The sequence below is a fragment of the Cryptomeria japonica genome, chromosome 9 (assembly GCF_030272615.1).
Source record: "Cryptomeria japonica chromosome 9, Sugi_1.0, whole genome shotgun sequence".
Classification (NCBI taxonomy): Eukaryota; Viridiplantae; Streptophyta; class Pinopsida; order Cupressales; family Cupressaceae; genus Cryptomeria; species Cryptomeria japonica.
Window position 1 is genome coordinate 565,455,010 of NC_081413.1, and position 15,029 is coordinate 565,470,038.

The window sequence follows — 15,029 nt, forward strand, 5'->3', positions numbered from 1 at the left end:
TTTCAAGGGTTATGACAGCAAGGCTACCCTCTTTTGTAAAGAATGTTGATAGAAGAATTAAGCAAAGCATGCATAGAAAGTGACAAAGATTCGCTTATAAATTGAGATAGGGATATAGGATGAAGCTGCGGACTTGGAATTAGCAGTAAAATGTCGATACGGCGCTGTCCTGCAAATTTGAGCAAAAGTCGCCGGGACGATGGCGCCCGACCGCCACGGTCCTCCGAAAAATCCGCGAAACAAAGGGGGATCTGTTCGTCTTTGCACAAGGATTCTAGATCTTCAATTTCAGCCGCGTACTTGCAACCTACACATAGAAAAGCGAAGACGATTGGGGGGTTAGGGATTAGGGGTTTGCCTTTAGGTCAAACCCCGGTTTTGGAATTAACCAAGAAATGAGCAAGTGCTGTAAATGTAAATGACTGTAAAACAAGTACTAATACCTTGTTCTAAGGATGTTTGTATCCTTATGTGCGAAGGTATAGATGTTGTATGTTGTTGTAGTATGTTGTATGTGATCTCCTCTTCAATGGTTGAATCCTTGTCTTGAATGCAACACTTAGCCTTGAATGGAGACTTGGAATGAATGCTTGAATGTTTGAATGCTTAAATGCTTGAATGTTTGAGTATAGTTCCCACGCTTGTATACATATGTCCTTCTCCTCCATTTATGCCAAATGAGAGAGAAAAATGTAGTTTATATACTTGTCAATTAGGGCTGATAGACTGATTTTCCCGACCTTAGGCCGACCAGGAAAGTTAATTTCCAATTTGCAAACAAAAAGACCCGAGACCCCTTAGGAGACCGGGCCCAAAATAGGACCCAGGGACCAGGGCGCTGGGCGCCATGGTCCTGGGGACCAGGGCGCTGGGCGCTCTAGTCCCACCTCTCGAGACAGCAGGGTGCAAAGGAGGTTCAGGCCAGGGTGCAAGAAAATGCAGTTTTTGGTGTCATAATCAGGTTTCGGGGTCTCCATTCAGGTTGCGTGTTGCGTCGCCATCGTGAAGACCGAAATGCAGTCGAAATTGCAAGTGTCGCAATTTTAGGACGCTACATTTAGCCCCCACTTTAGCGGGAGTATGTATGCTCATACTTCCGGTAAAGTACAAGGAAACAACATTGAAAGACTTTCACCACGTCAAGGAGGCAAGACACACCAAGCCCCCAGTGGACTAAGGATCTTACGACTTCGATTGACAAAGTAAAAGGGAAGATCACGAGGGAGAACCATGACTGTTAGTAGTAAGGTTCCCTCACTATGATTCATGCAAGAAAGATATCAAAAATTTTCAAGGCAAAGCTAAATTTTGTCAAGAAATTTTCAAGTATCTTGAAAAGATATGAACGGGATGTATGCCCCCCTACGTTAAAGCGATCGCACACGCCTCACCGGGGGTGATTGCTTTAAGGTAGTGATACATATAAGAAATGAGAAAGGAAAGGAGCACGTTATCGCAAGGATTTAGCCCCCAAGTGTGAGATAAACCTAAGGATAATAGACACAAAACACAAAGCACGAGGTGACTTCGCTTTCCTTGGGGTCAGTATGCTGTATGATAATTCATGTATATGTATCATATGTATGTATGCATAATTGTTCTTCATTCCCCAATCAAGGAAGGTCACCTAGAAGAAGGGAACACATGTGTCTTCTGAGTCAACATGAGAGAGATTGAGAGATCTCAATGCTTTGCATCGTACTAAGGACAACAAATAGAAGAATGAGAGTAACATATAGAAGAAGTAACAAAAGAGAGGGGGAGAGAATCTGCTATGCTAATGAAACTAGTCTAGCACGTCATCTACCCCCCGATCTTGCTGATCAATGTTTCGGGAAGGCAGGGAACACGCTAGAGGAGGAACATCCAACACAGCAGATGGAGCTATCACAAGATCCAAACAAGGGCTATGTTCATGTTCCGAGCCACGTTGTTCTTGTCTAGGAGCTAGGATAAGTGCTTTAGAAAATTCATTAGATAAATGGTTATCAATATCAACAAGTTCATATTCACTATCAGAAGCAAGAGGAGTAACATTTTCATCATGAATAACATTTTCATCTATATCATCATCAAGATTTATAAAAATAGGATCTTTAACTCGCACAGGATCAAAACCATCATGCATCTTATGTTTAGGAGATTTAGGCTCAACGTCCGGCTGAGGAGAAAATGGAATAATGCTTGTTGAAGGTGTTTTTGGAGATTGCAAAGTTTGAGAAGCAGCTGCTTGAGCTCTAAGACGACGCTTTCGTCGGCGTTCACGTGCAGAACAATTTCGTCTAGTCTTAGTAGGAAGTTGAGAAGATTGAGGAGGAGGAATGTTCTCATCCTTAGCACTTGGGTGTTTAGGTTGTGGTCTCTTAGGCTGAATAATAGGAGAAGGAGAAGGTCTCTTCTCTCTATAAAAGGAAGGAGGAGGAACCACTCCATATAAAGGAGGAATTTTTGGTTTAGGAAGGAGACCAAGTCCATCATGACGAGGAGGGATAGGTCTACTTTTAGGAAGTTTATTAGATATAGACATAGTCACATCCATAGGGATGGGTTGGGAATCTTCTTGAGGAAAGACATTAGTTTTATCTTTCAAAGGAAGAACTTCCTTCTCAAGAATGATAGTAATATCAAGTTTAGGTGTTCTAGGTTCACTTAGAGATAGGATCATATCTGTTTTCCACTTTTGATAAGATTTGAAAAGATGATCACTTCGCGGAGGAAGAGATTGGAATTGTTTAGGCCAAAAGTAATCAATAGGAACGCTAGAAGTTCTTTCAGCTGGTTTAAAGAGACTGTGATTGATAGTAACAACTTCACCATTATGGGGAAATTTCAAACACTTGTGAATAGGAGAAGTAATAGCTTTCATGGAAGATAGCCAAGGATAGCCAAGCTTCACACGAAATTGTTCGGATGAAGGAATAATAGCAAAGTTCACATCAAGAGATTTGTTATGGACCTCAATAGGCAATGTAATAGAACCAATTGCAGGAGAAGAAAATGCATCAAATAATTTCACAATCACATCTGTTTTGTCATAAATCACTTGATTCAATTGCAAAGTAAAAAGAAATTCTTCAGTAATAACATTAACCATGCACGAAGGATCAATAAGCACTCCACGGCAAGGTGTATTCTTGACTTTTGCAACTATGTATAAAGGACCATCAGGTGCCCTGATATTTTCACTGGAATCAAATGTGATGGAAGGTTCTTTAGGGATTTTCTGCTGCTCCACAAAGTTAATCACATTCAGAGTCATAGACACGAGATCATCAGATGAAAGAGAGGAATCATTAGTCTCAATTGCATTAGAGGTATGAGAAGGTAATGGATCAGTGAAAATTTGAAGGTTTTGATTAGGAGGAGCTACAGATGTATTGCCTTTATCATTCACTCCAGAAACAGAAATAGTATTATTATCAATCAAATCTTGAATTTTACCCTTTAAAGAAAAACATTTTTCAGTATCATGCCCAGGCTGACGATGAAATTGACAAAAAGCTTTGTTATCAAAATAAGGTGAAGTAATTTTTGCAGGAATCAATTTGTCTTATAGGAGGAAGAGTAAGCACATTTTGTTCCAACAACTTATTCATAATACTATGCAATGATTCATTCAAAGGAGTATACTTTCTTTCTTTCTTGAAAAATTTAGAAATAGGAGGCACACCTGATGCTGCATTCACATTGTTGTTGATGATGTTTTCATTGAATTTGATGGAATCTCTGTTCGGTTTAAACTTCCCAAATTGTTGTTGACTGCTATCACCCTTATCACTCAGAGCCATAGGATGTGATTGTTCCATTTGACTCACAGTCAGTTGATAATTGTGAAGAGTTGCACACAACTGTTGGAAAGAAGTAAACTCAGAAAACAGAAGTTTGTCTCGAATATCTTTTTGTAAATTAGAAATAAAGATTCTTTGAATATCATTGTTAGGCACTGGAAAAGAAATTTGAGCATACAAATGCTTATATCTACCAATGAAATCGGTCAGTTTTTCTTTAACACCTTGTTTACAATGCATTAAATCAATCAAAGTAACTTTAGGACTTATATTGTTTTGAAATTGTTGAATGAAAGCATTTGCAAGTTGTTTGAAAGAAGTAATAGAATAAGAAGGCAACGAGCAATACCATTGTAGGGCTCTATCTCTTAATGTTCTAGTGAACAGTTTTGCAAGCAACCTTTGGTCATAAGCAAAATCAGTACATATTGTTTGAAAAGTCTTAACATGTGTTAGAGGATCACCTTTACCATTATAAAGCTCCAAATGCGGGATTTCAACATGTTTAGGAGGAATAGCTCGAACAATGTCAAGAGAAAGTGGGCTCGCAACATCAAATGTGGGCACACTAAACTTAGATTGATTCATAGAGGCAATTTGTTGCTGTAAAGAGGAGACAGTTTGTGCAAGATTGTTAATGGTCGCTTCAGTCGAAGAATTCATATTGGATGTGTTAGATTGAGATGGAGGTGTTATGTTATTGAAAGAAGGTAAAGAGTAAGGTGGTGGGACTCTATGATAATTAGTCATAGGAGATGATTGGACAGGAGGAACACTACAAGGAGGAATAGAATGGTTAAATGAATTGCCCCCTTGCGTCATGTTCATTTGTGGAGATATAATAGGGACACTCATTGAAGGAATGAATGAAGAAGTCGGATTAAATGAAGGAAGAGGATTAATTGAAGAAGAAGGGTTGCCCCCATGACTGGTGATCACAGGAGGAATGTCTTGTGTAGAAGTAGCCATTATGTTTGATGTAAAGGTAGGTACGCTAGCAATAGGAGTCATCAAAGGAATAGAATGATTGTCTTGAGTAGGAGGTTGTGTATAACCCAAATTTTCAGCACAACTCTTCATAGGCATTACATTCGAATCCACAATGTGTGCAATACCATGCAAAATATCAATTCCATTCTTATCACTTTGAAGCATACATTTTAGACCCTCAATTAAAGGAAGAGCTTGACTATCAGGGTATTCTTGAGACATCCATTGTCGAAAATCGTCAAATTGGTTATCCAATTTCGAAAGTTGTTCTTCAGAAACCTCATGGAGAGCTTCTTCATCATTAAGAGGATTAGAGGAATTACCCATGTCCTCGTTAAAAAGGCTATTCAAATTAGGTTCCATCTCCTCAGTAGTTAAACCTCGGAAAGACTTAATTCTACGGCTTCGTCTAACGGGAATAGTGTAAGTAGGGCTTATTGTTGTAAAACTCATGCACTAGAAAGAGAGAGAAGATTTTGAATTTAGAGGTAGCAATTTTCAGTAAAATCAGCCAATCTTCTGGATTTAAGCTGTTAAATGCAATCACGACAGTCTCCCAAAATTTCGGAAAAAATGTCCGGGACCGTGGCGCTCGGAGTGCAACACGGTCCTTGCAACTTTTTTCGAAATTTGCAGGGATGAAAGGTATGATGATTTTAGAGCTGATCTGAAAAAATTGAGTGATTTTACGATCTGTAGATAGGCCAAATTAAAGTTGCAAATTCAAAATTGAACCCTATCAAGATTGTCGAAAAATGCAAAATTTGAATTTTGGAAAAGAGAGGGAAACTGAAATTTTGAATTTTATGATTTTAGAGGGAATGCCAAAAGCAATGCAATTTTTGAAATTTAAAAATTGACTCAATTTCACGCAAAATTCAATTTTGAAAGCGGAAATTAAAGTTGTTGTAATTAAGCACTTAATTTCAAAAGTCACAAATTGTAAGAATTTGAATAAAGCATTGAAATTTCGAATGAATGCAAACACACTTTTCAGATTTAGGACAGTAAGAACACAATTTTGACACAAAATTTCAATTTTGATGATTTTTGAATGTTTAGAAGCCTTAATCCAAGCAATCACAAGACCAACTTTGACTGTAATTTTGAAGGTGTTAAAATTGATAAAATCAGTCAAAATTCTGGATTTTAGCAGGAAAATACAGTAAGATCTAGCTCCCGAAATTTCGAAAAAAATGTCGGGGACGATGGCGCTCGGAGTGCACACGGTCCTCGCAACTTTTTTCCAAATTTTCAGGGATGAAAGATATTGTGATTTTATGCCGGAATCCAAAGTTACAGCTGATTTGGAGATGTTTTGATCAGTGAAATTGTCGGACAAAGGTTGAATCAAGAGGGTTTCAAAAATTAGGGTTTTGACACTTAACCACTTAATTTTCAAAATTAAAGCATAGATATGAATTGATAATTTGTAATAGAAGGGTAGATCTGAAACAAGCATTAATAATTAAACATTTCACAAGTTTAATTACTTAAAAAGAAAATTTAGGGTTTTTATGCAATTAACCTCTAAAATTTTGCCAAAGATCAAACATGGAAATGTAATCAAGGAATCCAATTTTCAGATCTAACTATGAATAATCAGAAAGGATGTTCACGTCGGGTTCACCAAAATGTAAAGCGGAAAATCGCGATCGAACCCTAGTTGCTCTCCCCTCTTCCAACTCCGAGGAGAGAGAAGGGAGATTCGCTAGGGTTGATGGTTTTCACTTAGGGGAGAGACTTTACATTCAAAAGAGGGGTTGAAACCCACAAGATCCAATCCCACACAATGCAAGATTGGATGCTAAATGTGTTTCAAGGGTTATGACAGCAAGGCTACCCTCTTTTGTAAAGAATGTTGATAGAAGAATTAAGCTAAGCATGCATAGAAAGTGACAAAGATTCGCTTATAAACTGAGATAGGGATATAGGATGAAGCTGCGGACCTGGAATTAGCAGTAAAATGTCGATACGGCGCTGTCCTGCAAATTTGAGCAAAAGTCGCCGGGACGATGGCGCCCGACCGCCACGGTCCTCCGAAAAATCCGCGAAACGAAGGGGGATCTGTTCGTCTTTGCACAAGGATTCCAGATCTTCAATTTCAGTCGCGTACCTGCAACCTACACACAGAAAAGCGAAGACGACTGGGGGGTTAGGGATTAGGGGTTTGCCTTTAAGTCAAACCCCGGTTTTGGAATTAACCAAGAAATGAGCAAGTGCTGTAAATGTAAATGACTGTAAAACAAGTACTAATACCTTGTTCTAAGGATGTTTGTATCCTTATGTGCGAAGGTATAGATGTTGTATGTTGTTGTAGTATGTTGTATGTGATCTCCTCTTCAATGGTTGAATCCTTGTCTTGAATGCAACACTTAGCCTTGAATGGAGACTTGGAATGAATGCTTGAATGTTTGAATGCTTGAATGCTTGAATGTTTGAGTATAGTTCCCACGCTTGTATACATATGTCCTTCTCCTCCATTTATGCCAAATGAGAGAGAAAAATGTAGTTTATATACTTGTCAATTAGGGCTGATAGACTGATTTTCCCGACCTTAGGCCGACCAGGAAAGTTAATTTCCAATTTGCAAACAAAAAGACCCGAGACCCCTTAGGAGACCGGGCCCAAAATAGGACCCAGGGACCAGGGCGCTGGGCGCTCTGGTCCCACCTCCCGGGACAGCAGGGTGCAAAGGAGGTTCAGGCCAGGGTGCAAGAAAATGCAGTTTTTGGTGTCATAATTAGGTTTTGGGGTCTCCATTCAGGTTGCGTGTTGCGTCGCCATCGTGAAGACCGAAATGCAGTCGAAATTGCAAGTGTCGCAATTTTAGGACGCTACATATACATACATAAACACATATTATATATGTATTTCTATACACATGTGTAGTAAATGCTAAGTTTACAAGCATACATTTTGATGTCTTCATAACTCGTACGGGTTTTGTGAAACTCAAAATGATGTTTTTCATATCTCATACTAGTTTTGTATAACTCTAAATGATAGTTTTTCATAACTTGTACAGGTTTTGTGAAACTCAAAATAGTTTTTCATAACCCGTACGAGTTTTGTGAAACTCAAAATGATGGTTTTAGTTCTACATAACCCGTACGGGTTATATAGAACTATCAATGGTACTTTTTGTTTTTAAAAACCTGAGCGGGTTATCTTGCACATCAAAAACCGTGCGGGTTTTGGCTTGGTAAGAGAGTTGGAAAATGACCCTAAGGCTTGCAAGCCCATTTTCCCTCCATTTTTGTCTCTTTACACGTTTTTTCATCTTCCAACATGATTTCTCAACTTCATCATCATCAGGTTTACAAATGATCAAAAGGGTATCTCTAAAATTACCACCATAATCTCACACATCTTCTCAGCTTTTTGACCATATAAATTTTTCTATTTTTGGACAACATTAGCATAGTAAACTTTAATTTTCTTTACCAGTGCCTTGACAGCCTCACAGAGATACGTCTACCATTTTTTTAATATCTTTTGATATACTTGACCAAATTTAAAATAAATTACATATTATTGATCTACACTAGATTCTATACAATTTTAAAAAAATACGTTTTCATTTTCGATTATTTTGATGCAAGTTATGCCCAGTGCACGAATAGGTACCAAATTTTTCTGGATGCAGTCACTTAAAAAAATCATTAAAAAATAAATACTCAACGAAAAATTACAAAAAAATACACAACTTCTAGATCTCAATCTTACCTATCACCCTACCAAAGGGTTTTGCAAAATACTAAAGCTAACTATATATTTTGTGCAGCGCACGAAAATAGCTATGTTATGTTTTTCTAAAAAAATCAGGAACAATTTTTCATGCGAGAGAGGTTTGACCTTCTTAATCTTATCCAATTTAAATTTTTTTAGTAGTTTAGAAACTAGATTTAGAGTACTACAATTCTTATTTTTTTCTCAACTCCTAGTTTGGAGTGAGTGACCTTCAAATATCTCTTTGAAGTTCAATTTTACCTGTTTTCAGAAAAAAGTGGCCACTTATACCCCCCTTTTTGTTCACCATCTTGGTGCACTTACTCAGAAATCCACTTGTTTAGAAACATGGGGGCTTCAATTAGTGACTCCCCCCCTATTTTCACCGATAAACAATATATTGTATCCTCATTTTTGGGATATTAAATCCCCCAATATAAATGCACGTGATATAATATTGCCTAGCCAGTTATGCCCCCTGTGTTTAGAAACCATCTCCACATTAGAATCCAACTATAGAAGATTAAAAGTCCCAACTTAGAATTTCACATTAGATGTCCTTTTAGTATTTGAACTTGTGTTTCCATAATGATAACTCAATGGTTCAATTAATTAAGTACAATTGTTTGAACATGGTTGAGAGAGAGAGATCCATTGACCAAGGGCACTGCTCTTTACGTAATGAGTCTCCTTGATAACCTCTTGGAGATGTATAATAGACCCTCATCTACATTATAGATCAAACCCACAACTTGAACTACCTAAAACAACAATTATGAACGGATTAAGATCAAACCCACAACTGAAACAACCTTAAACAAAAACCACAATTCAATAAAACTCTATTTATAAATTATAAAATAAAGACCAAGATAGCATACTCCTTAACAACATTAATCTTTATTTTTATACTACATCCCTCTTCTCCTTCAGCCCAAAAGACAAAATCACTCATCCAAATCCTCTACTTTGTAGAAAGGAATGCCCCACTTGAGAGGCCAAGGACACCCAAATCTCTCATCTAAGACCAACACGTATTGAAACTCATCATAACTCTACCTTAAATAATAGACCCTTGCGGGAGATATGCAATGCATTGCCGAACATAGATATATTTTTTCTTCTACGTTAAGTTAATCAATCTTCCATTCCCTTTTCTGTGCCTTTCACGCTTCATCATAATCACGAATTCTGTCACTCATCAGGCAAACATGAATTTGTCTGTATAAGGAATAGTTGCCGATTCTCTGCCACCTGACATGAATTTCAATTTTCTTTGTATAAGAAATTGGTGAAACTAAATATTTGCGTGGAGTGTTGGCGTCCACTCAAGAACAGGGCAGGTGCAGGGTAAATTCTGGACTTGCACGGAAAGAATTTGCCGTTAAAAAGAGGGATTCGCAATGAAATCTGATTCAGAGATTGCCGCCATGGCAGCAGGAATAGCAGGAAGAACGGTCCCTTGCCTGCAGCTTAAGAATGCCCCTGCTCCTTTACCCCATTTTGGCAGGGGAACATTGTTTCAATCTCAATTAGGGTTTAAGAAGAACAGATACCAGATAAAGAGATCATCCTCTGGTCAAGTGGTAATAATGTCTTGTTAGATCTCTCTTCTTTGTCTTTGAATTTTGAAATTGGATTTTTTTTGGTTTATCAGGTGGCCAGATTATTTGGGCCTGCAATTTTCGAAGCTTCCAAGCTCAAAGTTTTATTCCTGGGAACTCATGAGGAGAATCATCCTGCACAGCTCCCCAGGACATATACGCTAACGCACAGTGATATCACATCCAAGATTACGGTTGCCATTTCCCAAACTATCAATAAGGATCAGGTGGGATTCGATTACTTAATTTTGAGTTAGGCTTTGTATATTTATATGTGATTGAAGAATAACAGGTCTAGGTATTTGATAATTATGATTCATCTTCTGTGAATTGTTTTATTTTTATTGGTCAAAAATTGTTTTCTATAATTTTTTATTGCTAAAAATCTGTTTTGTTATAAAAAATTTCATATTTAAAAATAATTATTCATAACGATTCATTTTATTGATTTTCATAAAAATCTATCATTTTGTTTTATATTTATCAATAGCAATACATTAAAATCTATGATTTGTGGATTTTTTTTCAATTTTTATTGATTTTGTTGATTTATCTTTGATAGTATCTTTTATGAACAGTTCACAAAAAGTTGTCTTTTATTATTAAGAATAACTGTTCATAATGATTTATTTTATTGATTTATCTTTGATAGTATAAGTTTATAAAGATCTATCATTTAATTTTATATTTCTTTGGGAGTAATACATAAAAATCTAACTTCAACGAATAATTTACAAAGAAATTGTCTGTTATTATAATTATTTTATTTTTACTGTTCAAAATTTGTCCAAAAGTTTCATGTTTCAGAATAACTGATCATTACTACTCATTTTATTGATTTATCTTTAGTAGTAATGGTTAAAAAAACATCTGCCATTTTGTTCTATGTATCATCAACATATTAGATAAAAGTTTATCTTTTGTGAATAATTCAAAAAAAAAATCACTCCTTGAAAACAAATAGATCATAAGAACATTTCTGCTAACTCAAATTTGTGGATGGGGATTTACAGTTACAGGGGTGGTACAACAGGTTACAGAGGGATGAAGTGCTTGCACAGTGGAAAATGTCTCAGGGCAAAATGTCACTGCACGTCCACTGTCATATCAGTGGAGGGCATTGGCTTCTCGACGCCATAGCTAAGCTCAGATTTTACATATTTCGAAAGGAGTTACCAGTGGTATGCTTCTATCCTTGTTCTACTCTTCTTACTTACTGTCTATGGGGTCAGGGGCCAGTATAATGATTGGTAGTTTGTAAATTCAGGTGCTGGAGGCATTCAGGCATGGGGATAGAGCTCTTTTTGAGAAGCACCCAGCGTTGGAAGATGCGCTGGTTTGGGTGTATTTCCATTCCAACGTCAGACAATTCAAACGCCTCGAGTGTTGGGGATCTCTCGCTCAAGCTTCGAAGGTCTGATTTCTCAACATTAGGATAACCTGAATAATCTCCATGATTTCTTGATTATTTTTGCATCTGGAATTGGGAAATTTAGTTGTTCCTATGAGGTCTGTAAACTAGAACAGTAGATAAAAGGCCAGCTTTGACACGTTTTTGGATGAACCAGTGGAGAAATAATTGATAGGGTAATTAAGGGTTAGGTGCAAGTTGAAGACTCCAGAAGGTTTGGTTAGATAAAGACAGGTCTGTCGGTACACAACAATCAATGGAGAATTCTTACTTACTGAAAGAGAATTCTGATTTTTCTCCAGTGTCCTGATCCACCTGGAAGGTTGGGAAGCTGGCCAAATCTATTCAACTTTATATCCTAAAAAATTTAGTGGGGAAGTAATTTTTTTTCCGTCCCATCAATTTAAATGAAAAATTAAACTGGGTACATAGTAAATGGAATAATTTGCACTGTTTCTCCTAAGTAACATTCTATTTGTTTGAAGGGCAATGATGAAGGAATAATCATTTTGTAAATATTGGGTGCAAGTGAATCTCAGTTGAAATGAAAAATGAAGTTGTGTGTGTTAGGATTGAATTTAATTTATACTGTTTTTCTTAAATAAGAGTAAGTTTATTTGAAGGATAATGTATAATCATATAGGAAAAATCTGGCACACGTGAATTCCAATTCAAAATGAAAAATGGAAAAATGGAACTGCATATGTTAGGAATGAAATTAATTTATACTGTTTTTCTAAATAAGGTTCATTTTGTTTGAAGCAATGATGAATGGATTATCATTTGAGAAAAGTTTGACATATTGGAATGCCAATTCAAATGAAGAATAAAGATGGGTAGGCCAGTAATTTGCACTATTTTTCTTAAATAACAGTCAATTTATCTGAAGAGCAATGATGAATGGATAAACATTTGAAAAAAATCTAGCACAAGTGAATTCCAATTCAAACAAAAAATGAAACTGGGTATGTCAGAATTGAATTTAATTTGTATCAATTTTCATAAATAGCAGTCAATTTGTTTAAGGTCTTACTATGAAAAGAAAAGTTTTGAATAACATTTCTCTTTTCATAATATTTTGAAAAATACAATAAATTAAATTATAAAAAATTCAATACAAAATATTTTCTATACATTCAATTGAAAAAGTTTACATGATTTTATAATCTCTAAACAAAACAACAAAGTACTACAAAATTTAACTTTCAAAGTGAAACTAACACTGACTGAGACCAACAGTTACCTATCTAATGCTCATTAAAACTCTTACTGCCATCTCTCTAACAAACAGGGATTTTTACGAACAATTGCATGTTCGAATTTAGATCCTCTTCATAGAGTATGATCTCAATGACGTATTCTGATCATGGGGATTGAACCTAAATTCCAATAATCTGTACTAAAAATCTGATTATATAATGTTGTCTTTTTATATTTTCATACAATAAATGAAATCTGTTAATCATATAGAATTAGTTGTAGTCGCAGTGAAGATCGCTGATATAAGAGGATATAGGAGGAAGAGCCAGTGGATTGTTCCTTAATTTTTTAATCAAATTTTCTTTCATCTAAGAGTTTAAACAATCAGTGAAAGAATAAATTTTTCTTTGATGTTTATAAAGGATGCATTGTTTCTTACTTTAAAATGATATAGAAAATTGCTTAAATTACATTCATATTGTTTGAATAAATGAGATCTTTATTCTAAGAAAATGAAGAGATCATTTCTATGGTTTTATGGTTATAATATTGTTTTGGTTATATATATATTTATATTTGTTGGGTGATGGCAACAGGGAGCACCTCATGTTGTGAAGACATTAGAAGAGGAGAAAATAGAGGAATGGGAGATGCCGAGACATTGTCCACATCCATGTGATTGTTGTTTTCCTCCACTTAGTCTTCTCCTTCGGCCACAAGATCCAAAACAATTTATGGAGGAGAGCTGACTTCATCATGTAAAGAGATTCTAATGTAATCAATCTTCCACCATTAAAAGAGAGATACATCATATTCATGAAAGGTAGTCTTGGGAGCTACACCATGTGATTGTTGTTTTCCTCCATTTAGTCTTCTCCTTTGGCCACAAGATCCAAAACAATTTATGGAGGAGAGCTGACTTCATCATGTAAAGAGACTCTAATGTAATCAAAGTCATCTTTGTATATATGGAATTTATTGTAACATAATTTTATTTCATTTGATTTTATAAGTAAATATTCATTTTTATTTTTTTTTGAAATGTCTATCTTAACATTCTTTATTTAATCCACATTACAAATAAACATTTAGATCTTTTTTTAGACGTTCATAAATTAAATTTTATAGGAAAATAATCTATGCTCACCCAAGTTTGGGGGACAACCGCTTCACCAATTTACCAACAAAGTGTTTTAACCGCGACACTACATGTCCGGAGACTACTTGTTAGAGTCTATATTAACAATAGTTTCCTGATGAGTCTATATTAACAATAATTTTGTGATGAATTCATCATTCTTTAATTTATTTGAACATTTGGGTGTGATAGTGTTTGTATTGAGGCATGAATTTGATAAGGTTATTTCAATTAGCTTCACTATTTCCATTTATTAGATGCCCATGACATGAGTCATCAAGTAGTAGTGGAATGCACTCTAACATATTAACTTATATATAATTTTCTATCAACATAATCCTTTCACCTTCTTTTAGTGCAAGTCCTACTCTATATAAACAATTAAACTTGTTTTGAAACAACTCTTACCAAATCCTATTAATCTATTTTACAATAAAACAACATTACACTCTACATAACTAACATCATACCCATTTTATATTGAAGTGTTATAGCTAATTTTTTTTTATATTGATAATCATTTACCAATATTTTGCTCATACGAGCATCAACATGAGATAAATACAAACTCTTGTGAGCACAACAATGAGAAGACTAATTCTAGCTCCTTTGGAGCAACCACACTAGAAACTACATGTGGAAGATCAAGAGTCTCAACTTATTTAGAAACCACCTCCATACTACAAGCCAATTGAGGAAGACCAAAAGTCGCAACTTAGAATTCCATAGTAGATGACAGTGGGAACTCAATGCTTGGATCAATCAAGCTCAACCCTTGAACGTGGTTGTGAGAGAGAGGGGTGGGAGTCTAGTGACCAAGAGCATTGTTCTTTACATGACTTCTTGGGTGGTGTATAATAGACCCTCATGTACACTAGAGATAAATTAAGAATCAAACCCACAACTTGAACTACCTAAAATGACAACCAAAATTCAATAAACAAACCCTAAAAATCTATTTAAGATTTATAAAATAAAACCAAAGATATTACATATTACATTACTTAACAACATAAATCTTTATTTTATACAACGCCCCTGTTCTCCTTCACCTTAAGACAATCATTCTTTCAAATCCTCTACCCTGTAGAAAGGAATGCCCCACTAAGGCTAGGGACCCCAAAATCTCTGAGAATCCAACACGTATTGAAACTCATCATTAGTCT

At 35.8% G+C, this 15,029-nt stretch overlaps 1 protein-coding gene across 3 annotated transcripts; it reads left to right on the forward strand.

Moving 5' to 3' along the window:
* The first annotated feature begins 9,615 nt into the window (after positions 1-9,615).
* LOC131051309 (protein STAY-GREEN 1, chloroplastic) lies at positions 9,616-13,757 on the forward strand. 3 transcript variants are annotated; one of them, XM_057985769.2, is made up of 5 exons: positions 9,616-10,096; positions 10,168-10,341; positions 11,128-11,295; positions 11,382-11,528; positions 11,642-12,041. In XM_057985769.2, the coding sequence occupies exons 1-5, from the start codon at positions 9,914-9,916 to the stop codon at positions 11,642-11,644; spliced, it is 675 nt and encodes a 224-aa protein (XP_057841752.2). In that variant the 5' UTR covers positions 9,616-9,913; the 3' UTR covers positions 11,645-12,041. The 3 variants fall into 3 exon arrangements, with proteins under 3 accessions (XP_057841752.2, XP_057841750.2, XP_057841749.2); XM_057985767.2 differs by having other exon boundaries at positions 11,683-12,041; XM_057985766.2 differs by lacking the exon at positions 11,642-12,041 and adding an exon at positions 13,322-13,757 and having other exon boundaries at positions 9,619-10,096.
* The last annotated feature ends 1,272 nt before the right edge of the window (positions 13,758-15,029 follow it).

Bases quoted from the DNA above. Each gene is read 5' to 3' on its own strand.
- LOC131051309 (XM_057985766.2), top strand. From the start codon at position 9,914: ATGAAATCTGATTCAGAGATTGCCGCCATGGCAGCAGGAATAGCAGGA. The intron at 10,097-10,167 runs GTAATAATGTCT...TTGGTTTATCAG, and splicing joins GATCATCCTCTGGTCAAGTG to GTGGCCAGATTATTTGGGCC. The intron at 11,529-13,321 runs GTCTGATTTCTC...TGATGGCAACAG, and splicing joins CTCTCGCTCAAGCTTCGAAG to GGAGCACCTCATGTTGTGAA.